This window comes from Neolamprologus multifasciatus, chromosome 20 (assembly GCF_963576455.1).
Source record: "Neolamprologus multifasciatus chromosome 20, fNeoMul1.2, whole genome shotgun sequence".
Taxonomy (NCBI): Eukaryota; Metazoa; Chordata; class Actinopteri; order Cichliformes; family Cichlidae; genus Neolamprologus; species Neolamprologus multifasciatus.
In genome coordinates, this window is record NC_140458.1 from 18,677,531 (window position 1) to 18,704,386 (window position 26,856).

The following is a 26,856-nucleotide window of genomic DNA, read 5'->3' on the forward strand; positions in this document are numbered from 1 at the left end:
AATTTGTAGGGAAAAAACATGTTGACCAAGGTGGAATCGAACCCACGACCTTTGGCTTGAAGACCCATGTCATTACCAACTGCGCCACTGGGAAAGAGAGCTGGCGCCTGGAAAACAGGGTGATGAGCAGTCAGAATTAGATCGCGGTGAGAGGCGAAAAACGCCGTTTTTTGGAGTTACAAAACGTCGTGTAACTCAAAAACTAGGTGGACTAGAAGCATAATTCTTGTACTGGGTGAATCAGCGGACTTTGGTGTACTTTGACTGCGATTTTCATTGCTCTTTGTACAACCGTCGCTGAGATATGACGAGAGAAGAAACGGCAGACCTCAGATATGATTGGCTGTCTGGGAAGCCGTACAGGCCCTGATATGTGAATTTGAATGTCTCAGTCCTTACAGAGGATTGGCTGCCTGGGTACCTGACAGTAATATATAGAAATAGTATGATTAAGCATAAATACTACATTTGGTAGAAATACTATGTTTTAGCACAAATACTATAAAAAGCATAAATACTATAATTTAGCAGAAATACTATGTTAAGCACAAATACTATAAAAAGCAGAAATACTATAATTAAGCAGAAATACTATATTAAGAACATATACTATATTAAGCACAAATCTTATAAAAAGCAGAAATACTATAATTTAGCAGAAATACTATATTAAGCACAAATCATATATTAAGCACAAATCCTATAAAAAGCAGAAATACTATAATTTAGCAGAAATACTATATTGAGCACAAATCCTATCAAAAGCAGAAATACTATAAAAAGCAGAAATACTATGATTGAGCAGAAGTACTATGATTGAGCAGAAGTACTAAGATGTAGTAAAAGTACTTTGATTTAACAGAAATACAATTATGGAGGAGTAATGCTTTAAAATGGGAGAAATATTGATACACACACATACACAGAGCCTATAAAGGGAACAGTATTTGTGCCATGGAGTGTTAACCAGTATCTGAGGTCCATATTAGAAAAGCTGGTAAAATCATAAACGTTTGCAGAATTGTAATAAATGATGAATATGAATCACTGGTCTGTGATAGTGTATTAATTTGTAGGGAAAAAAACATGTTGACCAAGGTAGGATTGAACCCACGACCTTTGGGTTGAAGACCTGTGTCACTACCAACTGCGCCACTGGGGAAGAGAGCAAGTTATAAAAAGCAGAAATACTATAATTTAGCAGAAATAATATATTAAGCAGAAATATATCCACACTGCATTTTAAATGCAGTGTGGATGCTGTAAAGTTGAAGTTGTCTGCCGAAAACAGCTGAAAATAGCTGACAAAGCTGAAGTCAGTATTTGAAAAGCAGTTGAACTTTTAATAATTTTGCAGAAGCATAACAACTAAACAGAAATGCAATAACTTAGCAGAAATAGTACAACATATCAGAATTATTTTAATTCAGTAGAAATTTTAATATTTAGCACAAACAAAACAACTTGGAATAAATGGTACAACAGTATAACTTAATAGACAGTAGTATAATAGTATAATTTATTAGAAATGTAACATAGTAGCAGAAATACTATAATTTAGCAGAAAATTCATAATAATAAAATATTGTAGCTTAGCAGATAAATAACAGTACAAATAGCAAAAATATTATAATCTAGTTAAAAATGTGATTACTTATAAGACTTATGACATTTATAACACAAACACTGAATAAAAGCTAAACAAGCTGAAGTTACCTCAACTACCTGTTGCTGAACTGTGAAAAATTGGCAGAACATCATGAAATTGATCCACCTTATTCAATGCAATTGGGATATGGCTCTCTCATGAGATGACTGGAACCATGATGCCAATGTGTTTTGAAAGTATTCTGACGCCCACGTCAGAATACTAGCATAAAATGTTTTCACAGTACAAATCCCACCACACACACTATTCGTGTAGAACATTTCACGTCTAATGATATCTGAGGAGAGAGCAATTAGAAGCATCAAGGAGAACAAAATATTTGACACCATTACATGTCAGCTTCCTAAGTATTATCAAAACAAACCCCTGGTTAAAGCTTGGGCTAAGGATCTCACTGAGTTAAGTTACACAGTTCACTTGGAGATCAGATAGCTCATCTGATAGAGGGTGCACAATAATGGTGTCAAATATTTTGTTCTCCTTGTTCTCCAGTATTCTGACATACGTCTCAAAATAAAGCATTCTCTGTACAATTTCACCCCTCACATAACAAGAGAAGATGTGATCCTTGCGTTGTTGAGCTGATGCCATTCCTGGTCAGCTGTCTGTTCTCCTTTTGCTGTCTCAGTCTTATGTACCATGTCCTCTGTGACCAGTAAGCTTTCAAGGTTGAAGAGTTCCTCCTCACTGTAGACATGCACACTCTGTGTGGGATCCAGCCTGTACTAACTGAGTGGCAGTGGCAGATAAAGAGGAGGATCTTGGTAAATGTTTACAGATTTTGTGGGTAATCTGGGCTCCTGGTTAGAGAACACGCTCACCAGTGCTGTCTTAAGACTGGTCTTCTTGTCACTGAAGGCCATGGTTGCGGTAAGAGGTCAATTTGTTACATCAATGTCTTTGCATGATTCTCCAGTGTTTAGCAAGAAGATGTAAAGTGGGTCACCAGCCAAGTTCTTGTACAGCGTACTCCTTTAAAGGACCATAATAATGTGAGGATAAAACAAGGCACTGTGAAAGTCATCTGTGCAATAACAATAACAATAATAATAATAATAACTTGACATTGTACCTGCATCATTATTCAAAAATGTCTTTGAATGAACGTTCATTGATCCATGGAACTGGCCCTGGTTCCAAACCCTGAAAAAAAATATCAATAACAAATATAAAAGAAAAAAAAATACTTATACATATTACTTATAACAGGTTATAAAAGAACATTAAAGGGTCAGTCCTGAATATGAATGTCAGCACTTACTGCTGTTTGGATTTGTCCCACTGTTGCTCTGTCTCGGTGCAGGTGTGAAGATACAACCTGCAGCTTCAGTTCTGAAAAATGTACTGTTTGAAAGGGCAAAACAACTGTGTGCTTACACACTGCATTGCCAGCTACACACCAGCACCGATCAGAAAAAAGGACAACAGGGTCCCGGAGCTCTGTCTGCACTAAACCATATAGAAAGCCAGTCTTACACATACTGACAAAGGCTAGACACTTTTTCAGGGGCAGAGCCACCCACCAGGTAGCAACAGGGTTAGAGGATGGCGCTCAAGATGGAGCAGGAGTTACAGTCATTTATAATTCTGTGAACAAGCATTATTTACCAGGGCTCACAGAATATGATCACTCTCCTTTCTTAGTGTCCTACAGAGTACAGTACCTAAAAGGATACCTTTATCACAGTAACATTCTAATATAAGTATAAATAATTTTAATAAATAGCATTTGAGTACAAATAACTGATATTAAAATTACCTGTGTATTAAAAGTTATTTCTGGGAATAAATTTAAGTGTCAAAATTAAACCTTTTTCTTATGTGCCATTTTGTTAAGAAAAAAAGCACATTGCTGCAGGTTTAATTAAAACAATATGGTGAGCTTTAGGCTTCAGGAAAAAAATGGTATTGGTTGTGAGACAAACAGTGGTAATAAGGGGACTTGTCATAATCGCTGAGTGCTCTACTGTTCTTTCTTACCCTGAGAGGCTTGATGTCTCTCCCTAAACAGGAACAGGTGAGAACTGAACACCCAGCCCATGCCTAAGTTACAGTGTGATGCAAAAGTTTGGGCAACATTGTTAATAGTCATTATTTTCCTGTATAAATGATTGATTGTTACGATAAAAAATGTCAGTTAAATATATCATATAGGAGACACCCAGTGATATTTGAGAAGTGAAATGAACAGAAAGTGTGCGATAATTGTTTAAACAAAATCAGGCAGGTGCATAAATTTGGGCACTGTTGTCATTTTATTGATTCCAAAAACTTTAGAACTAATTGTTGGAACTCAAATTGGCTCGGTAACCTCAGTGACCCCTGACCTACATACACAGGTGAATCCAATAATGAGAAAGAGTATTTAAGGAGGTCAACTGTAAGTTTCCCTCCTCTTTTCATTTTCTCTGGAGAGTAGCAACATAGCGGCTCAAAACAACTCTCAAATGACCTGAAGACAAAGATTGTTCACCATCATGATTTTCCACAGTTAGGAACATACTGAGAAAATGGAAGACCACAGGCTCAGTTCAAGTTAAGGCTGGAAGTGGCAGACCAAGAAAAATCTCGGATACACAGAAGCGACGAATGGTGAGAACATTCAGAGTCGATCCACAGACCAGCACCAAAGACCTACAACATCATCTTGCAGCAGATGGAGTCGCTGTGCAGCGTTCAACCATTCGGCGCACTTTACACGAGGAGATGCTGTATGTGAAAGTGATGCAGAGGAAGCCTTTTCTCCACCCACAGCACAAACAGAGACGCTTGAGGTTTGCTAAAGCACATTTGGACAAACCAGCTTCATTCTGGAATAAGGTGCTGTGGACTGATGAAACTAAAATTGAGTTATTTGGGCATAACAGGGGGCGTAATGCATCGAGGAAAAAGAACACGGCATTCCAAGAAAAACACCTGCTGCCTACAGTAAAATATGGTGGTGGCTCCATCATGCTGTGGGGCTGTGTGGCCAGTGCAGGGACACATGGATTCCACTCAGTATCAGCAGATTCTGGAGACCAATGTCCAGGAATCAGTGACAAAGCTGAAGCTGTGCCGGGGCTGGATCTTTCAACAAGACAACGACCCGAAAAACTGCTCAAAATCCACTAAGGCATTCATGCAGAGGAACAAGTACAATGTTCTCAAATGGCCATCTCAGTCACCAGACCTGAATATTATTGAAAATCTGTGGTGTGAGTTAAAGAGAGCTGTCCATGCTTGGAAGCCATCAAACCTGAATGAACTAGCGATGTTTTGTAAAGAGGAATGGTCCAAAATACCTTCAACCACAATCCAGACTCTCATTGGAACCTACAGGAAGTGTTAAGAGGCTGTAATTTCTGCAAAAGGCGAATCTACTAAATATTGATTTCATGTCTTTTTTTGTGGTGCCCAAATTTATGCACCTGCCTGATTTTGTCTAAAAAAAATATTGCACACTTTCTGTAAACCCAATACACTTCATTTCACTTCTCAAATATCACTGTGTGTGTCTCCTATATGATATATTTAACTGACATTTTTCATTGTAACAACCAACAATTTATACAGGAAAATAATGACTATTAACAAGGTTGCCCAAACTTTTGTATCCCACTGTAACTCTCAGCCTGGCCATTTCACTTTTCCTGCTGTGCTGGCCTGCCCTGATGATGACAACACTGGTCACCCAGTGATTGTTTGACACTGGTTAAAAAGGGAAGTTATCAATGCACAAATTACAAACATTCCAAAAAGCAAAGCAAAAAACCTTTAGTATTTTGTCAAATGCCATACTTATTTTTATCGTTTTTAACCAAATCTAGCTCTACTCAGAGTAGAGGAGAAATTCTCCATGTTTCACCATTGGATTCAGCAAAGATGACTCTACTAAGCATTACTTATTAATATAGATAAATGAAACATTTGCTTTATTTATGAAAGCTGATTCATCAGTGTTAAAACTACAATAAAAGGTGTTACAATCAAGAATTGCTGACATTTCAAATACTCATCAGTCTAAGCTAAGAAACCCCGTGTGACTTGGCCTCAAAAGCACACAGTCCAGTACTTAACCACATAATAATGATTAAAAGTAAGTAATAGTTTATGTCGTCTAAATATGAAAGCTTGCCTGTTTAATATGCATCTTTGAAACTATTTTTCCCCAAATGTTGGATACTTGTCACAAATATTCCTCTCTGCAGCTCTGACATATCACAGGTCACCTGATGCCTTCAGTTTCTCTCTTGCCTTTCAGTAATCACCTACTTAGAATTCACAAAAGACCAACAATTACACCATCAACAGAAATGTCACAAAAGTCACAAAAAGGTTCTGGTACAGAGTTCTACTTCTACTTCAGCTTCTTGGAGGCAGGAAGTGTGACAAAAGTGAAGCTTTACAGACAGAGTAGGGCAAAGTAACTGGGACAAATTTAATCTCTAAATGACTATTTACCTGTTCTTGAGAGGGCTCGAACATCATAGTTACTCGATGTTTACACTCTTACAGTCAGTCTTGATCAATTCAGCAAAAACATCTGAAAAACAAAATGTTGCACAATTTTTAAAAATAAAACAAGTAGAATTTTAAGCAAATTCTAACATGTCTGATTCTATACTGTTCAATATTATTTCATTTTCATTGTGACATCACTAGTTACATCTGATATTTCCGAGAAAACACTAAAACAATTAGCTGTTTGTGAGCTGGACACTATGATTGTGATAAAACATTTAAACTTTGTAGCTCATACAGTTATACCTCTGCTTTACGGTCTTGTGGCTTTAAGTTTATTAGGCTCTTATTGCATAAGCATCAGAGAAATAATTGGATAGTAGTCATCTGAATGTTACAGTTACTGAGGCAAAATGTGTGGAATTAGGAGAAATTTGATGATTTTATGGATAATTAAAGTCAGTCATATATCCACAAACACAACAAGCTGAAAGTCAGTGATGCTGCTCGGTTTGCAGTCCTGAATATCACGGCACAAGCAGGATTCACTGCACTGTTAATGTTAGCTCTGTTATATTGCTGCCTCTGTTCGGTGGTGTTGAGCCAAACGGACTTTAACGTGTGTTTGAACGAGCTGACGGTTCACTCGTTAAGCTGAAAGAAAGATGCTTTAATCACAGGAGTCACACATGTGTCCACTGTACCATCTGGGAACTCTTCTTGTTTAGCACTCGTAATAACACAAACACTAAATCCTCCTGTTTGTAGCAGTGTGTACACCTGAGACTGTCACCTGTCTGTCCTGCACTCTCTCTGTTTCTTTCTCTCTGATTGTGGAATAAAAGTATGAACATGTGTTTATAAGTTACACTTGTGTTTGAATCCTGCAGCTTATCACACATTTGATTTCCATGTGTGACAACTGCAAGTGTCCAGAGTGAGGACAGACTGAGTGACCCACTGCTGCACATCATCTGTGAGGCTTTGCACCCCTGATGATCCACGAGGACAAACTCAGCAGTGTGTGAGGAAGAGGAGGAGGAAGAGCCAGCAGCAGCTGACAGATGGAGAGAATAGACAGACTGTTCCCTGTTTGTGAAGGACTGCTAGGAAAGTTTAACATAACTAACTGTCTGTCCTGAATCAGTCTTATTAGGTAATGTTCAAATAATGTTATCATCCAGTGTTTGCAGTGTGGGAGAGAGAACAAGTTTAATATCCAGAAACCTAAAGTATGTATCAGCAGCAGAATGGAGCTAAAAATAAATGTTTGTTTCAGTTCTTTGAGTATTTTGGATTAGTAGCACTGCTGTGTTTGTTGCATCATATTACTGTAATTCTTTATATGCTTTATATATTCTTAGCTAAGTTGATCTATAGTGTTACATCATATTCATAATAATCTGACAGTACATAAAATATTGGCCATATTATATTTACATTACCACAGTGAGATGACTTTAGTCTCATGAACAACATTAGCTAATTGTTATTTACTAACTAATCTTAAATGACTGTTCAGTACAGAAATGAAGCCCAACAATCATGTTTTACAGTCCTGTGGTCTCAGCCTCAGATACTCAACTAATCAAAGTGATCTCATGACAAAAATTAAAAACCAAAAAAACATTTTTCCTCCTTCACTTATGTCACACAATGCTGTATGAAACGTTTCTCACAGTTAGTATCATGGTTGTTAGGTAACCTGAACAGCGCAAGGAAGGCAGGACCGTCCCATTTCACAAGTCTCTCACTTCCGCACTTCTGGTATTTATAGTACTCACCGTACGTAGTACATGTAGTGCGCGTACTTCAAGCGTGCGGTCTCTTAATTGGGAAACAACCTATATGTACACACAAAGGGAAACATGGAAATAGCACACAGGAGAGAGACACAGATGACACTAATCAGAGGAGACCAGGAGGAAGCAAAAGAGATTACACTCAAGCACGGGGCACGAGACTCTCAAAAGTAAAACAGGAAACATGAACATAGAACCAAGAACATTAGACACAATACAAGGAATGCACAGAGAACACGTAAACACTGCAAATAACAACAAGTAACCAGAAAAAGAATTAAAACAAAGAATATTAATAATCACAAAACATAGACACTGAGTGATCAAACTCTGGACAATGACAGTGAGCTCTTTAGTCTGCTCTGTTTTCAGGCAAAATGTAAGCGATTTACTGAAAACATGTTATATCACCTACAGCTTCTCTTACAAATGTAACTGCACTGCAAATAGCGTTAGTGCAGCATACATGTCAGTATTGCTTTTTCCCTGCTCAGCAGATGGCTAACTACAAACTCATACAAATCTTCATCCCGAGTCTCTGCTGTGTCTCTTTACTATAGAATTGGATTTTTGCCAAAAAGAAACCGTGATATTATTGCGGGGTTTTTTTGCATGCTTGCAAAAACTCCTAGCATGTAAACTCCCACTGTCATTGCCCCCATGGGTAAGCTGGCCAGAGCAGCAGGCCCAACCTGCTCCCTCGTCCGGTGCATTCTGGGAGTTGTAGTTATACTTGGTAAAGTTTGGTAGATTTTCTTTACATCAATGTTGTTCATGATTGAAAGTCATACTAACTTTGACATATTTCTTCATATATTTGTTGAATTAAATGGTTATATGAATTAAACAGTCTGTCTGTAGATAATTCTGACAGATTTTAAGGAGGCTGTAAGCTCACCAAGCCAAAACCCCAACCATGCTATAGCTTTTACATCATTACATTTCATAGTTTCATAACTGTGGTGGTGCAACTACATGATACATTATTTTAAACATACCCTAAACAACAGCTTTACAATGAACACAACTGTAAAGATTTCTGACCTTAAGTGTTTTACCCTAGAGCAAGCTATCATGATTAGGCACTTATATTTAACATAGCTAATACATTTACCTTTTCCTGTCATGTGTTGACCAAGTTTGGCTTACCTTTTTGAAGTAAAACCTTGAAGCTTGAACCTTTGTTAGGATGCTCAGTCACCGTGTGCAGCCTTGAAACCTGCGCCTTCGGGCGAAATCTGGAGGGAATTAGCACTCCTGCGTCCATGAACGCATTCGAACCGCATTGATTTCCCGCACTCTGTCCCGGGGACTAGCAGTAACGTGGATCTGTCGGGCGTGCTTCCCCATGACACCAGGAAAAGAGATCGCCACTTTCAAAATAAAAGCTCATCTAAAAAATACATGCAGGGCTTTAGCAGTCGAACTTTAAAAAAAACTACATAACTACATTAACTACATAAAAAATAAAAAAGACTAGTAATTTTATACGTTTTAAATTGTAAGTTTGAGACTTATAAAATAGTACTGATAATTTCATAATTCAAATTAGACAAGAATCGGGTCTGATCACCAACAAAAACCGCCCTAAAGTAAAGGGACAAAATCAACATAAGGCAGTACAATTGGGAAAAACAACAATCATAGTTAGCCAATCAGGCAGGTAACAACAGATTGCATCACAATTTGTAACATAAAAGACCAGCGGTCCCTTTCCCGGTCTTTCTGAAGAAACTTTCGGTCAGAGTAACAGCTCTTCTACTTTGTGCTCTTGTGATAACTTCATAAAACGTAAGTATTGATATTGGAGCCGTTTTTTTATTGCCTTTATACTATGTACAACACATTATAATGTAGTGAAAGATAAAAGATCTAGCCATTTAAGTTCCTGTGAATATAAAGACTGTCAAAGTACCCCTAAAATTCGGTCTGACTTTTCTATCGGCCTACGAATGTTTTATATATGTGTATCTTCATTTTTCTCTCGAAGAAAAAAAATCACTTTTGATAAATTCACATTTAGTATTGATAGCAATGTATTTGTAGGTGTCATAGTCGATGAACTTATTGTTTCAGGGATATTTAATTGAAAAAACTATCTGAATGTATTCATGAAAATGGCATCTATTTTTTTTATGAAATATTAAGATCTTACAGAATCAGACAAATCTTCCAGATCTATAACAGTTTTATAAACTTTAAGACGTTACGTTTGGGCTGTTAGTAGAAAAAAATTGCTTAAGGTTGGCACTCTGCCCTGGCAACCGCCTCCCAACTTTGCAAGCCAATTACTTTCCCAGTCTATACAGCAGCTGAGTAACCAATAGGAGCATAGCTAAGTATTTATCGTATTCATAGCCCTGTATTGTCATGAAATTGTACTGTGCCGGAAGACAATATACATAGCAGACAGGAGGAATAGTTGACAGGAACATATATAAAAGAGAAATCTATTCAGCCCTAATGTTTCCACTGCCTGGTGCAAAGGGTGGTGGTCATCTCCCACAGAGCTATTTTCTGGTCAAAAAATTGCCATTTTCTGCCCAGTTAAGGAGGGCGGGACTCACCTAAAAGCAGGGACAGTAATTCTATAATTTTATCGTCTCAAATGATTAAAAAGGGGAGCCAATACGAACTAAAGCCACAGAGACCAAGCAGGTGCACTATGTTTTTGTTTGTGTGTGTGCGCACCTGCCCTGTATGTGTTGGGGGAGGGGGAAGGGCAGGCAGGCAATCTTTAAGATGTAATGTTGCTGTTTTTCACTTCAGGAGCATGAATCCTTTTTCAGATAATCTTCCTATGATGATTCATTGTTTTCTATTGTCCACTGTAACCTATGTTCAAGTATTATTTTAATTAATAATTATTTTAATTATTATCTGAAAAAAATTAAGTGGGGAAAAGAAAATTGTGATTTTTTTTTCTGCGTTCCATCCAGAGTGAATTGGATAGACTTACATGTGCTGTAATATTTGTATGTATTTTATGAAGGCTCATAAGCGTTAAATTAATTTTCAGACCAACATTTTGTAAAGATAATTTGGGTTTTTACAGAAATATTGAAATGTTTTCAGGTATGTAAATATCAAGCAGGAACCTCAGAAACACACTTAGGGTTGAGGAAGTTCATGATGTGTTTGTTTTATATCAAAATGTGAATAGACGACATGAAAGCAACAGATGTTACTGTATTCTATCAGAACTGGATCCAGCAGAAATGTATGAACCTGTTAATGTGTTTGTTTTGCTTTTTTTTTTTTCAGAATGGCCTTAAGGAAATTGACAGATAACCGGCCTGAGACGCCGTACTTCCGGCCCCCACCCATTCACATCAGGGTGTTAAAATCCTGCGACCAGCTAAAGGTGACTCAATTCAATTTTATTTATATAGCATCAAATCACAACAACAGTCGCTTTAAGGCGCTTTATATTGTACAGTAGATCGTACAATAATAAATACAGAGAAAAACCCAACAATCATATGATGTAGACTTTCACATGTATGAACGTGGCTATGGAGTAAGATCATAGAAATACATTTCTTTATTTATGTATTTATCAGGTGATCAGCTGGGATATGCAGGATGGAGGGGTCAAACCACTGTCAACAAAAAAAAATAAAGTGGCAGCCATCACTGATGGTGAAACAGTGGTAAAAATCACTTTATTTGAAGAATTCTCCTCCAAAGTAAAAGAAGACATGTCCTACATGATGAGGGGACATGAGCTGAGGGGCCAAGCTCCCCCTTATCTCATTAACATTACAGCAAGGACCCAGTTCTTTAAAGCTCCTGCCCTTGCTGTGTCAGAGGCCCTCATCATAAAGGCGGAGGAGCTTCTTAATCCACCTTCCCCAGCAACACCACTAAACATGAGCCCAACATCTGGAGGGCTCATGACAGTGGAAGGGGAGGTTGTGGAAGTAAATATTTGTGGTTCCATCAGAATTGATATTGCTTTAGGTTTTCTAAGAAACCATTACTTTTTTGTCTTTAAAAGTAAAAATAATAATTTTATTGTTCTTGTCAAACAAACACAAAATTGTGAGAACAAGATCAACCACTATTATTTTGTAAATGGTTGTAGATTTATCATTAACAACAATAATAAAATAATAGATGTAGTAAGTCAAGAAAGAAGCACCTATATGTACACACACAGATTTATGCAATCACTATAACTGACATTATATTTTAATTGAATTTTCAGTGTTCGGCAGTGAGGACAGTTTGCTCAGGCAAACAACTGGTGCCAATAAGAACGCTCCAGCTAAAGCAGGTAATGGTGCAACTAAAGTGAAATATTGAAAATGGTGAAAATAGGCATATTTGAGATTTCTATTAGTTAATGAATAAATGTTTCATTCTGTCATTTTTGTGATTTCAGGATGGGCATACCATGACTGTCTCCTTGTGGAGGGAGGCGTCAGCTGTCGATGTTCATGTGGGAGATCAGCTAAAGATCTCCCATGTGAAAGTGCACCGCTCTGCCTATGGAGTACAGCTCCAGACGACTTCCCATACAAAGATTGAGGTATGAAGAAGCCATATGTTTGTACCAACATGTAATAGTAATGTCATTTGCCAAAATGTTTAGAATTATAGGTGGTCCAAAAGATTGACTCTGTTCATCTGGACGTAGCATTTTCAAGTGGGAGAAATGTTTCATCACTCATCCAAGTGACTTCTTCAGTCTCAGCGGACTGCAGGTTTCTGTGGTCTTTGATCAGTGCGCATGACAATTTGTATATTATTGACCAATGAACTGACCTCCCAGCCTATTGTTTCTTCAGTGGGCTAGTTTCAGTCATTATGCAATGTACTGTTTAAAAGATTGGGTAAAAGAGACTGAAGAAGTCACCTGGATGAGTGACGAAACATTTCTCCCACTTGAAAATGCTACGTCCAGATGAACAGAATCAACCTTTTGGGATTTACTTACATGGATCATTGAGAATGCATCAAGACGTGATTACCATATTAAATATATGCTTTTTGTGTATCGACAGACAAAGGAAGATGAAAGGACTGAAGTATCTATAGTTGGTGTGGCCACTGCAGAGCAGTGCAGTGCACTGCAGTCCACCCAGCTGCAGGTTCTCCTTCAAACTGGAGAAACCCTCTTCATTGAAGAGAAAATGTGGAAGCCCTACAAGGAGGAGTTTGAGAAGGACACGATCACTGTTACTGTAAAAATCAAAGGAAAACAAATAGTAGACATAAAAAAAACAGAATAAATAAATATATATATGTATATATATATATATATATATATATATATATATATATATAGATATATATATAGATATGTGTATATATATATAGATCTATATATATAAATATAGTTCATTTGTTTTGTTTGTATTTTTTAAAATGTTCAAGTTGCTATGTTCATTCATTTAAACAATATTTAAAAGTTATAGTTTCAATTGCATTCTTATGCTAAGTGTTTTGTAATCTGATAAAATCTAATAAATAGCTGAATATGCATAAAGCAGTCTCATGTTTATTAAATGAAACAGAAGACATGGTTTATAAAACACTCTCTAATGTACAGTTACATTGCATGCTCTGTACAGAGCTTAACAGACGTTTTAAGCACTTAAAACCTTCGATAAAGAACACTCCTCCTGTAGGCCAACAACTGCCTATCTGTATGTTCAACATCATATAATACTGTTTTTATGTGTGTGTTTTTTAGAAGGCTGAAAGATTATATATATTTTTCTTAAACAGTTTGAAAACATTAATAACAGTCATTTTCAGTTTCCCTAAGTGTTGTGGTGTATTAGCTTCTGTGCTGGCTGAAGCCTATCAGGGCAAGTCCATTTAGCTCAGAATTTATATGATTACTACCAATGTTTATTAGAATAAAAGAAATAAATGTGAGAAGAACATGTGAGTAGTTGATGTTAAAAAGCCTCATGGCAATGGGAATAAAGACCCTCCTGAACCTCTGAGTCCTGCAGTGCAGTGAGATGACCCTCTCACTGCAGTTCATCTTGTCCTGTGAGGATGCTTAGGTGGCTGTATTTATTGTTCTCCATTTTAGATTACAACTTCTTCCTCATCTGCTCTGCACAATGTCTGACTGACTCGACATCTTTGCAGACTGTCCTGCATTGTTTTGTTTTTTTAGGTCTGGTGAACTCTTTACCACCTCCTTGGTGTTGGTGTTCAGGAGAAGACTGTTGTCATTGCTTCAGTCAGTTAAATAAATCTATATTAATACATCACATTTTAACACAATGACCTTATATTGATTTATGACTTTTAATCATTAATTCAAATTTAAATAATCATGTTTGAAATATTTATTCAACTTTAAAAAATTAATTTCTGCTAGTTTTTTTCTGTGGCAAAAAATACTGTAAAATTATTATTAAATTTACATTTACATTACATTTTTTTTTACGTTCTCAAGGTCCATTTTGTGTAATTTCCCACTACCAGTGAACGCCTCTTTTTTCTTACGTCTCTGGCTCACTTCTGAACCTCCGCCCACTTTCCCCCGGATCGCTGCCCCGGTAAGCTGCTTCTCTTCTCTTCTCTGAAATGTTTATTATCTGTTTGAGTGATTCACCGAGTTGTTGTTAGTGACTTAAAAAGCCAGTCAAAGTATAAGTCATATTAAAGCAATACAATGTCTGCTTTTTTAGTGAGAAGTTGTAAATTTTCTATTTTAAAGGAGTTTTCGAGAAGCTAGCCCTGACAACCCAATGCTAACGCCTAGTGCTTTTACAGACCCAGTTTGAAATGACAATGGTTCATTTGACTGTATGCTACACTTTATTGTGTTGTTTCATTAGCTTCATTCGGCGTGTTAGTATTTCTGAGTCTGTTACGGAAGGTGCAGTTAGTTCTAACAAATCAGTCGGTTAAAACCGCCTCATTATTTAGGCTGTAAGGGTATGTAACGTGCCGCCATTTTAGAACCATGGCGGTACATTACATAATTGAAGCGGCAGGTTCTGCAACTTTGAAGGAGCCATTTTACCGCCTCTGACCCAACAGCGGGAGAAAAAAACAGCCCATGAATTTGGATTTTCCTCCTGAGTACCCGGCCTTCGCGTTCTACGTGGGCCGGGTCCTCGGAAGGTCGGGTAGGCCGGAAGTAAACGGCTGGGGAAATTGGACGGTCTAGCCTTCTGATTAGCATCACCGCTGTCTCGGTGGAGTTTAATAAACTCGGCGTCTGCTCCTTGCTATCTAGGCGTAAATTCTCAACCATCTCATAATTATTTTTAATCAGTTTTCTGTTTGACGTTTAGTCAGCTGTGTGAAAACCAAGGAGGAATCCACCCGGGGGATTAATACAGTTTTATGTTATCTAATCACTTTAATCTCAGCCAAACCGATTTACTCACGAAAAAATAAAACACTGAAAAAAGCCAAACAATATTTTTTTAGGTTGTCTAAGTGACTTATATATTACGTTTAACCCGGGTATCGAAAGTCCGCGGTGATCTGAAAATGATGTGCCGGAGTTGTGCCGTTCTCGGCGGCTTCAGTGACCCTCGAGCTCCCGGCTTGCTATCGAGCTGGTGGGTAACAGACGTCTCCAAAAACGTTGAAGCACTTTTGCAAATATGCAATATCTTGATAAACCGAGCAGATATTTGATGTTTACACGGGTACTTTCCCGCCTGAAAATATGTTAAAAGTTTATTTTGTGACTCAGAAAGATTAGTAAGAGTAACTTGAAAACTTAGTAGCGGCCGCCATTGTTGGAAACTGAAGTTTGGCTGGGCCGCATAGTCGTGTCCAAATTCATGGGCTGCTTCCTCCTGAGGCCGCATTTGTAGACCGATTACGTCACAGCGACGTGCCGAGATTAAAGTTATTAGATTAGATAAAATAACATTTTATTAATCCCCAGGGTGGGTTCCTCCGGGATTTTCACACACACAGAAAACTGATTAAACAGAAGTTTGAGACGGTCGAGAGTTTACGCTAGTGTCCTGTTATATTTTAGATAGCAAGGAGCAGACGGCCGAGTTTATTAAACTCAGAGACAGCGGTGACGCTAATCAGAAGGCTAGACTGTCCAATTTCCCCAGCCGTTTACTTCCGGCCCACGTAGACCGCGAAGGCCGGGTCCTCAGGAGGATGCGGCCCATGAATTTGGACACGTCTGTGTTGGGGTTAATTAATGGAAGGGGGAGAGAGAGAGGATAAAATACATATTAAATACAAGAATAATAACATCTCTTAATGAGAAGGAGACTTTTCACATTTTTAAAAACTGTTTAACAAAAGCTTGTTTGTTCAGGCCCGCATTTAAATACAACCTAAATCTGCAGCTCTGTTTAACTTTTCACTTTATGAAAAATGAATGAAATAAAAAAGGCCACCTTTAAATAAATAAAATTCAGCAGTGGGCCATTAATATTACTAATAAGGTGTATAGATATTTATTTTAAAACATCAGCATATTAAATGATACTGTGTGCACTTGATAATATTTTCAGGAAGTAGAATTTGAATGCAGGCCACCTCAAATGTTAAAGCCTCCAAATATATCATACAAGTTAACTGAATCTTAACTGATGCTGATTTTAGTTGTCTGATTCTGTATTTTTTCCTCTTTGTCTTTTGTTACACAGAGTGAAATACATCGTGAGTTTTGCCTTTGCTGGTAAGTAAACAGTCATTGTAACTGAAGCAATATAAACCCAGCATTGTGTAACATGTTTAGCAATTAGCATACAATAGTTTGGCTTTTTGTGACATCCATTGACTGACAGGCAAAAACACATAGTCAGGATTTATAATCTGTAGCAGCAAAGCCCCCACACAGGACCTATGTCTCTCCCTGAAAATGTCCCTGAAGTTTAATACACCATTTATGTCTGATTTTAATTTTGATGGCTTCTCAAATCATACATGTTTTAGGTGAGTCAGTATAAGTGGTAACTTAAACACCACAGCTATTGATTTATATTGTGTCTCATATTCTGCTCAAGTATTACATTAAAGTCAGAACATGAGTGAATGGAAGTGGTAGCTTAAACACTTGAGCAATAATTAAAAAAAAATAAGTTAACCAAAGTTCTGAGTCGATAATCTTTGCTATATTAAAGCCAGTGTGTAATTTATGTAGACTATCATTTTTTGTATCCAATATTTTTAATATGAAATGAAATTTAAAGTTATGGTTTTTCAAATTTTATTAAAACTGACTTGTGATAGAAAATGTTGGAGCCACAAAGCTTCTTTGTAGGAAATATTTGGTATATCCTGCATTGTGCCAATAAATATTGGTGCCTATTCTTTGCACTTCTGTAGTAGTGAATGCTTTTATTACACATGTTATAGCCATGTGAGACCCTGCAACTAATGTTTTTCATGTTTAGAGTGCAGTAAGGTAAAGGCTTTAAGAAATCGAGGATCTTAATGGTTAATTTTTGTCACAGTAAGCTGGATTGAGTGTAAAGAGGGTCAAAAGTCTGAATCATTACACAGTGATCTGATTATTGTTTCGTTTCTCTAGACTGCTGATCTGATCGTCTTAGTCTGGTAAGTAAAGGTTGTATTTGAAATACAGTGCTGGGAAAAGTCTTTCTTCCTTGCAGGTTTATTTTGTTTATGCTTTTGTCACATGTTTCATATCATCTAACAAGGAGAACCTGGATGAATACCAAAAAGCATTTTTAAAGTCATGATTTTTAAAGTCATGATTTTATGTATGAAGCAGAGAAAAACAAACCAGAACAACCTAAGATAATCTAATGAGCAACAAGTACCATCATGCATTTACAGTAATTAATAATGACTGGTTTACATCACTGAGGGGATTTTGGTCCACTCTACTTTCAGAATCGTCTTAATTAAGGTCCAATATAGGGTTTTCAAGTCATACCAACTATCTCAATTCCATTCAAGTACAGACTCTAATTACTCTACACCAAGAGTTTTGTTTCATTCGATCGTGGCTCAAGAGTTGGGAGTTCACCTTGTAATTGGAAGGTTGCCGGTTCGAGCCCCGGCTCGTACAGTCTCGGTCGTTGTGTCCTTGGGCAAGACACTTCACCCGTTGCCTACTACTGGTGGTGGTCAGAGGGCCCGGTGGCACCAGCGTCCGGCAGCCTCGCCTCTGTCAGTGCACCTCAGGGTGGCTATGGCTACAATGTAGCTGCCATCACCAGTGTGAATGGGTGGATGACTGGATGTGTAAAGCGCTTTGGGGTCCTTAGGGACTAGTAAAGCGATATATAAATACAGGCCATTTACCATTCAGAGTTGGACTTGCTCGTGTGCTTTAGATCAATTTCCTGCTGTGAATCCCAAGTGTGATTAAACTTAAGCTCAGGACCTGATGGCTTGATGTAGGTCCTGAAGGAGTAAAATAACAGCACCATGTTTGACTTTATTGCTGGTGTTTGTTTCTTTATTGTTGTTGTTTTTTTGGTAATGTTTTGTCTCACTATAGAAGATTCAGTTTAGTGCAGTGAGTCAGCACAGCTCTTGGTTATGATCAAGATATTTTTTGGCAAATGTGAGAAAGTAGTTGTTCTTTTTGGCCAGTCATTGATTTTGCCTGTTCACCTACAACATCTGGGAGGATTTTTGTTTTCTGGGGTCTCCAAATCTGTATAATCTGTAGCAGCAAAGCCCCCACAGGTTTTTGTAAATCTTTCCAGAATTATAACTCTCTGAGTTTGTTTCACATTAGAGCGGCTCACGACTAGCAGTTTAAATAAATAAATTAAATATTCACATAGGGCAGGGGTCACAAATTTCAGTCTTTAAGGGCTGGCGTCCTGAAGCTTTTCCATCTGTCTCTGTTACAACACTGGTGATGGCAGCTACATTGTAGCCACAGCCACCCTGAGGTGCACTGACTGACTGGCGCCGGACACTGGCGCCACCAGGCCCTCTGACCACCACCAGTAGGCAACGGGTGAAGTGTCTTGCCCAAGGACACAGCCACCGAGACTGTCCGGGACTCGAACCGGCAACCTTCCGATAAGTCTTTAAAGCAGGTTTAAAGAAACTGTCTGCTCTAACCTCGGTGTGTGGTTTTTGTTGGACCACACAATATTTACAGTAAGTTATTGTAGCAGCACATCTTGGTTTAAGTTTCCAGACTCTGTTTTTGTTTTAATAGAATTTCAATGCAGGCCACCTCAAATGTTAAAGCCTACAAACATTACATACAAGGCATCATTTGTGATTGTTGTATGCTTTTAAATAGCAAATCACTGGTTATGATTTCTACTCTGTTATGTAATAGAACCTAAATTTTAGAACATTACATGACTAAGAAACTTGTGTGGCTTATTGCAAATGGATAAAATCTCATATTACCTTTATGAGGAGAGTGATTAAGGTGTAGAGAAAAAAAAACAGTTGTTGTTGTTTGTATTCCAACTGTGGTAAACAAAGAAATTTCCTGAATCTTTTTGACTACAGAGAGTGATGCATTATTGACTCTGATGCTGATTTGAGTTGTCTCATTCTGTATTTTTGTCTTTTGTTATAGAGTGAACAGATCTTTGGTTTTGCCTTTGCTGGTAAGTAGACAGTGATGGTGATGTTTAGTAATTTACTTACAGTTTGGCTATGTGTGTCATCTTGCCATTTGCTCTGGGCAAAAACACTTAGTCGGCATTTATAATCTGTAGCAGCAAACCCCCCACAGAGGACCTCTGACTGCCCCTGAAAATGTCCCTGAAGTTTAATAGCCCATTTATGTCTGATTTTCATTTATGATGACTTATCAAGTCCAAATGTAGCTAAATGTCAGAGTTGTCTTTATACAATTGTTCGATTTCTCATTGTGTTTGTGGATTTAAGTATCAAACAAAACTATGAAAGTGCTTTAGGTGAGTATAGGTGGTAACTTAAACACTTAAGAGCACCACAGCTATCAATTTTTATTGTCTCTCATATTCCACTTATGAATTAGCATGAAGTCACAACACTAGAAGTATTTTGCCTGAGTGACTAGAAGTGATACTTTGACACTTAAGCAATAATAAAAAGTAAGAAAATCAAAAGTGTGAATAGGTATATTAAAGCCAGTATTTTAGAATCAAATATAAATGTTCCCAAAAAGGGACATATTGCAAAATACATAAATATTCCTGCCAATAGGTACAATGGAAGGACTTTTTAGTATAATATTTTAAGAAATTTTAATTTCAATGACAAAACGATGTGCCACTGACATTGCTGTAACATGTCAGTATTTACTTGTATTTTGGATTTACATATTCAGACCAGACTAACTAAAACCTGGGGAGGTTTTCTGTTACTTCTGATTTAAACAATTATTTTGCATCCAATGTCTTTAATCTGAAATGAGATTAAAATTTGTGGTTCTTCACATTTTATTAGAAACATTTGGTATATCCTGCATTTGTGCCAACAAATATTTGTGCCTATTTTTTGCACTTCTGTAGTAATGAATGCTTTTGTTACACGTGATAGCCACGTGAGACCTAAAAATTAAGAGTACAGTTAAGTTTATAAAGGCTTAAAGAAACTGAGGATTTTACTAGTTATTTTATGACAAAGTAAATTTAATTGTGTGTGAAGAGGCTCAACAGTCTGAGTGATTAAACAGTTATCTGATATATTGTTTCCTTTCTCTAGACTACTGATCTGATCGTCTCAACGCTGGTAAGTAAAGGTTTTGTCTTAGGTACAGTCCTGGGAAAAGTATTTTTTCTTTGCAGATTCATTTTGTTTATGCTTTCTTTTTTTGTCACGTTTCAAAATCATCTAACAAGGATAACCTGATACACCTAAACCTGCCTATGTATACCTAAATACAAAAAGCAGTTTTAAAGGGATGATTTCATGTATAAAGTGGAGAAAAACACTAAGTTGCTGTAGCAGCACATCTTGGTTTGAGTTTATAGACTTAGTTTATTGTTTAAATAGAACGCAAGTATCCTTATAACATCTCCACCACCATATGTTAAACATTGTCATTCAGTTCAGTCCAATACTTTACTGTAGAAATCTTAATTGTGTAAAGCTCTATGTACTGTATTTTTCAGATTACAAGGCATGTAAATAAATTAGTCTGTTTTTAAGCATAAGGTACATTAAGGTAAACAAAACAGTCAGATAATTTGATCTTCATTTAACTCATAGTACCTCTCAACATTGTTAATTTGTAGCCCAGAAAATACAGAACAATACACTCACTTTTTCAGTTAATTCCTCTTCCACAAATCCATCAAATTCTTGATGGGCTGATCAGTTTGAAATCTGCTTCGTAAGCATGTCTCTTAACAGTTGCCACGTCCTTGTACACACACCATACTATTATGTTAAAGCACCATACGAATTACTCCAAGAGGCTCCTGGCTATGGTAGCCATAATGCTCCAACAGTACAGCAAGCGGTGCAGCTTTGTAGCTTACCAAACTCTTACTAAATATTTGACAGAATTTTGAGCACCGTGTGCCACATAAATCCAGTTCGAGGTCAGTAAGCACAACCAGAATCAATACATAATGCACACTGTTTATTTTATTTACCTATTTTAGAAAATGACAGGATTTTAAGTGCGCCTTATAGTCTGAAGAATATGGTAAAGCCAAGCTTATTGGAAATACCACTAATTCCAGTCCTTTTGTGTCTTACAGGTGACCTGCTGCAGACAACCCTCTCCCTCTATCATTATAAGCAATTCTGTCTGTCCTATCACTCTCCCGACTCTATCTAATTTGAAAGCCATTCTATCTTGTATCCCTCTATCCCTACTGCTCTATCTAATTTGAAAGCCATTCTATCTTGTATCCCTCTATCCCTACTGCTCTATCTAATTTTATCAGAACCCATTTTCAGAAATCCAAGTTTTCAGAAATTGTTATCAGAACTTTGTCGATCTGTATTCAGAATTCTGAGAGATCTCCACTCTCACTGCTCCTTCTTTCCTGTCCTCTCACATCCAGTCATTTTGTTAGAAATTACAAGTAGAAGGTTGAATATACAGTAGTAGAATTACAGTAGACTACTTACACAGCCCTACATTTGCAGTTTTAGTCTCAGCATTACACTTTGTAATAAACACTGATAGTTTGGCTTACAGGTGAAATTACCTGAATATACCTTTTTAAAGGTTTATTTGTAATAAGATAATCTTGTTATTCTGTAATATATCCAAAGTGCTATATTCACATAAATATTAGATTATTTCAAATACATTTGGCTAGTTGTTTCATTGACTATAACATTTGACTGCAGTAAGTGTGTACTAATATTATTTAAAGACAAAGCCATTTCTGTTACTGAGTGTAAGTGTTCAGCTGCAGTTATCATCGAGAAGCTGCCCTGAGGACCCAGACTTCCTGTTTCCTGACTGCTGCAGAACATTCAGCTGAAGAATCTTCATTGCCTCTCATTTGATCACCACACCACCACAGCTGTTTATATTTGCTTTAAAATTTAGATATCTGAAACATTTGCAGTACCTCTACTTAAAAGCTAAGAGTTTTATTATAGTATTTTGATTGTTGCTATTTTTTCTGCATATCCATATACAGATTAACCAGTCTGGTTAAAAGAAATATATGTAAGATTTTGAAAAAGCTAAAATAAAACTGAGCCAAGTGTTTTGAGAGACCTTTGAATATCTTTCATATTGAGTTTAGATTAAAGTCAACCTTGTACATCTATTACAGATTCACAAGAACATTTGAGTAACTGTACATTTATCAGATTCAATAGTAGAAGAGCTACAAGTTTTTCAGTGTTTCCAGGTTGAGTTCTGTTTATATTTGTGTATAAATACATATCAGCTCCAGTTTGTACTTAAGCAAAATGCCAAGAAAAGGTCAAAGATCACAGGCCCAGAAGCTTAGATGGCAAAAGGAGAAAGAACAGGTAAATGTTTCTCAGAGTGGTGAGCAGGTAAAGGTGTCTGTTACAAGTATTCCCAGTCCAGAAGTGCAGCGCAGTGTTCAGACATCCGCAGTGTCCTATGCAGATGTGGTAAAGAGAGGTGCTCAGTCAGTGTCTGTACCAAAGGCTAAAGTACAGCAGGTAATCCAGACAGAACCCAGGTAACTGTGCAAACGCAGCATGATGGAGAAGCTCCAGGACCATCTCATGTACAGGTTACAAACAGTGAAACTCGTTCACGAGTGAGTAGCATCTGTGCATCCCGAAGCCAGGCTTCTGCTAAGTATGGAAAGTACCGGAATCAGCAATGCATGGCTAATAGTTTGGTTTTCCTGTCATTCTTACACGAGGATGAATTCATTACCAGAGCAGATCTTAACCGTGTGTTGGACAAAGGCCATGACGTGTATTCAGATGCCAGAAAGAGGTTTGTGAACAGCGTGTTTCTAGCCTGTGATGAGCTTCCCACAGTGGTCACCAGCCGCAGACGCGAGTATCAAGTGGACATGTCTCAGTTTGCTCGTTACGGCACATTTGATGGTACAGATCATCTTCCGAGCCTTGAACAGGGACTACAGTGTTTGGCTTCAGACATTCGCTATGCTTTGCTAGTCATGGGAGGAACAGTCATCGCAGTTTGCAGGCTGACTTCAGGTGAATACGCATACTTTGACCCTCACCCACGTAAGTCTACAGGAATGCCAATGTCACTAAGTGTAAGTGGTGGAACTGCAGTTCTGTTAAAGTTCACACGTCTTAACGACATGATTGACAGGATCAAATGCTTATACCGAATGTTTAGCATCGCCCCAACCTGCACTTATGAGCTACAGCCTGTTGAGTTTCACAGTGAAAACGCCGTTGACCAAAAAGATGCTAATCAAAACACCGAATACAGACAACCAGCTACAAGTGTTCCAGTACCAACTTTAAATCAACCTGTTTTTGAGGTAAACTCCCAAACATCTCCTGAGCAGACACGTAAAACTACGAGTTTAACCACTGAAGTGACGTCATCCAGAGTGGATCATTCGAATGAGACAGCTGCTCCCGAAAAAGGCCATTGTCCTTCTGATTATTTACATAAAGAAACCTCTGCATCTTCGGTGACAGAAACTCAGGTAGCATCAGATTCTGTTTCTCAGAATGATTCAAGCACTGCCTCCTGTTCAACTAAGACAGCAGAAGAACTCTCACATAAACTGCTGAAATATAATAAACAGCAAAGGAAAAAAATGAGGAGAAGACTATTGTCCCAAGAAAAACTACCACAAAGGAAGGAAAATCAGAAAAAGAAAGAAAGGCAAATGTACACTTTGGATGAAAGCTTTAAAGCAAAGAAAAAAAATTCCAGTATAAAGTCTAATGATCCTGATCACAGACAGAAGAAAAGAGTGTACAAAAGTGACCTGTATAAACTAAATGCTACATATAGAGAGAAACAGACAGAATATTTCAGACAGCTCTATAGACAAAGAGATAAAATTAGAGAGAGAAAAAGAGAATGTGTCATAAGGACATATAAAGACAACCCTATAGTCAGAGAAAAACAGAAGGAACGTATAAGAAGTGCATATAAAGATTCTCCCATATTCAGAGAAAAACAGAAGGAACGTATAAGAAGAACATATGAAGACTCTCCCATATTCAGAGAAAAACAGAAGGAACGTATAAGAAGTGCATATAAAGATTCTCCCATATTCAGAGAAAAACAGAAGGAACGTATAAGAAGAACATATAAAGATTCTCCCATATTCAGAGAAAAACAGAAGGAACGTATAACAAGAACATATAAAGATTCTCCCATATTCAGAGAAAAACAGAAGGAACGTATAAGAACAACCTACAGAACTTGTGCAGAATTCAGAAAGAAACATAAAGCTTACATGAAGTCATATGTATATAATCTTTATAAAGAAAGTGAAGAATTTAAACAGAAAAAAAGATCTTATATCACTAAACGTTATGGAGAAGAGAGACGATTTCAGCAACAACACAAGGACAATATGAGAGAACGAATGAGAGTAAAATATTGGAACAGTTTTTCCTTTAGACAGATGCATAATGTCAGCTGTGCAATGAACATAAAAAGAAAATATCGTCAGATGCATCGACCAGCTGAAAGTTTACCATGTCATCCAGATAACACTTTAATGAATGAGGCCATATCTCGTTTCAGATCAAACATTAAGTCAGCACCATCGTATGTTTGTACTGTTTGTCTAAAAGCTTCTTTTCCTAATCAGGTGAAAATCTGCAAAAGAGCAAATTACTCAAAACACCAAACTGTAGCTCACCAGTGTCTAACTGGTAAATTTGTTCATGTGTGTGATGAAGCATGTCATGATCAATGCAGCTTTCCTATTGAGAGAAAAAGGGAGTATATCTGTCACACATGTCACAGTTCCCTCAAAAGTGGACGCATGCCAAGGCTTGCTGCTGTCAATGGTTTAGAACTGCAGGATATTCCAGCTGAACTGTGTGATCTCAACATTCTGGAGAGACATCTGATTGCCAAATGCATACCTTTTGCTAAGATTATTCCACTTCCAAAGGGCAGACAAAGACTCATACGTGGTAATGTGGTGTGTGTACCATCTGAAGTCCAACAAACAGTTGACTGTTTACCCAGACTCAGAAGCCAATCACAGATAATGAGGATCAAGTTGAAAAGACGACTGTGCTACAAAGGCCATCAGCTGTTCCAGACTGTCACCTGGTCTAAACTCATTGAAGCCCTTCGTAAACTGAAACAGATTCACCCACAGTACACAGATGTTGTTATCAGAGATGATGCATTGCTTTGTGATCCAACGTTACCTGATGATGACAGCAGTGATGAAGCTAGCATGGGAAGCGATGATTATGATGAAGCAGATTTAATGGAAATTGACAACTATGAAAAAGATGCCCTTTTGTGCGAAAGTGAGTCTGAAAGTGAACAAGATATTAATATGCAATCCTGTGATGAACAACCAGAGGAACAAAATCCAGATGAACCAGAAAGTGATTTGAACAATGGAGGTTTTGCTCTAGAAAGTTGTCTGCAGCCTGTAGACATTTCAGAAGAGATTCTCTGTTTCACTGATAACACATATTGTGTGGCTCCTGCAGAAAGAAACAATCCTGTTAGCTTCTTCAGAACTCCTCATTTGGAAGCCATGGCATTTCCTGTGCAGTTTCCTACTGGTCAGAATACACTGGATGAAAAGAGACTTCTTAAACTCACACCGAGTGCTTACTTCAAGTCAAGGCTTTTCAACATTGATGCAAGATTTGCTAAAGACACAAATTACCTATTTTTCTCACAGTTTGTTACTGAAATACACTTGGCTAATTCCAGCATGACAATACAGCTAAGGAAAGGTAAAACTATGACCAAAGATGGACGCAAAATCACATCAGGAATGTTACAAAGTAAGACAGAAGTAGAGAAGCTGGTAAGAAATAAAGATGCAATCAGATTTATGCAGCCACTCAGAGGAACTCCAGCTTACTGGCAGAAAACTACCAAAGATTTATTCAGTATGGTTCGTCAAATAGGAAACCTCAGTTCTTTGTCACTTTCTCTGCTGCTGAGATGAGATGGCCTGAAGTGATTCAAGCAATAAAGAGACAGCAAGGTGAAGAGGTTGATTTTGAAGCCCTGGACTGGTCAGAAAAGTGTGAAATCCTAAGATCAAATCCAGTAACCACCATGCGAATGTTTGATAAACGTGTTGAGGCTTTGTTCAGAGATTTGCTTTTTTCTCCTGCACAGCCCCTTGGTGAAATCATTGATTACTTTTACAGAGTTGAGTTCCAGCACAGAGGTAGTCCGCATATACACATGTTGCTGTGGATTAGAGAAAAGGTAGAAGTAGATGTGGATGATGACCAAACTGTCTGTGACTTTGTGGACAGATACATCTCAGCTCAACTCCCTGATCCAGAAAAACAACCTGAACTGCACAAAAAAGTCAGTGAACTACAAAAGCACAGCAAAAACCACACAAAGACATGCTTTAAGAGTGTGAACTCTGGTTGTAGATTTGGGTTTCCAAAACCACCAGCCACAAGAACAATGATTGTGAGACAGGA

The 26,856-nt window shown here is 37.6% G+C and overlaps 2 protein-coding genes and 1 long non-coding RNA gene across 8 annotated transcripts; 2 read left to right on the top strand and 1 right to left on the bottom strand.

The window, feature by feature from the left end:
- Positions 1-1,258: 1,258 nt before the first annotated feature.
- On the bottom strand, positions 1,259-9,957 carry LOC146494793 (uncharacterized). 3 transcript variants are annotated; one of them, XR_014871654.1, is made up of 6 exons: positions 9,064-9,957; positions 7,897-7,956; positions 6,113-6,194; positions 2,742-2,812; positions 2,491-2,641; positions 1,259-2,398 (listed from the first exon to the last, which is right to left on the bottom strand). It is a non-coding gene; the product is annotated as an uncharacterized LOC146494793 (long non-coding RNA). The 3 variants fall into 3 exon arrangements; XR_014871652.1 differs by having other exon boundaries at positions 1,259-2,641; XR_014871653.1 differs by lacking the exon at positions 7,897-7,956 and having other exon boundaries at positions 1,259-2,641.
- A 40-nt stretch (positions 9,958-9,997) lies between these two features.
- Positions 9,998-13,151, top strand: LOC146494794 (uncharacterized). The gene is made up of 5 exons (XM_085146018.1): positions 9,998-11,278; positions 11,478-11,837; positions 12,125-12,193; positions 12,302-12,448; positions 12,924-13,151. The coding sequence occupies exons 1-5, from the start codon at positions 11,180-11,182 to the stop codon at positions 13,149-13,151; spliced, it is 903 nt and encodes a 300-aa protein (XP_085002144.1). The 5' UTR covers positions 9,998-11,179.
- Positions 13,152-13,875: 724 nt separating this feature from the next.
- On the top strand, positions 13,876-26,850 carry LOC146494795 (uncharacterized). 4 transcript variants are annotated; one of them, XM_085145062.1, is made up of 6 exons: positions 13,876-14,441; positions 16,521-16,552; positions 17,408-17,433; positions 19,400-19,430; positions 20,515-20,541; positions 21,519-26,850. In XM_085145062.1, the coding sequence occupies exon 6, from the start codon at positions 23,088-23,090 to the stop codon at positions 26,358-26,360; it is 3,273 nt and encodes a 1,090-aa protein (XP_085001188.1). In that variant the 5' UTR covers positions 13,876-14,441; positions 16,521-16,552; positions 17,408-17,433; positions 19,400-19,430; positions 20,515-20,541; positions 21,519-23,087; the 3' UTR covers positions 26,361-26,850. The 4 variants fall into 4 exon arrangements, with proteins under 4 accessions (XP_085001188.1, XP_085001190.1, XP_085001187.1 ...); XM_085145061.1 differs by lacking the exon at positions 13,876-14,441 and having other exon boundaries at positions 15,759-16,552; XM_085145064.1 differs by lacking the exons at positions 17,408-17,433; positions 19,400-19,430.
- The last annotated feature ends 6 nt before the right edge of the window (positions 26,851-26,856 follow it).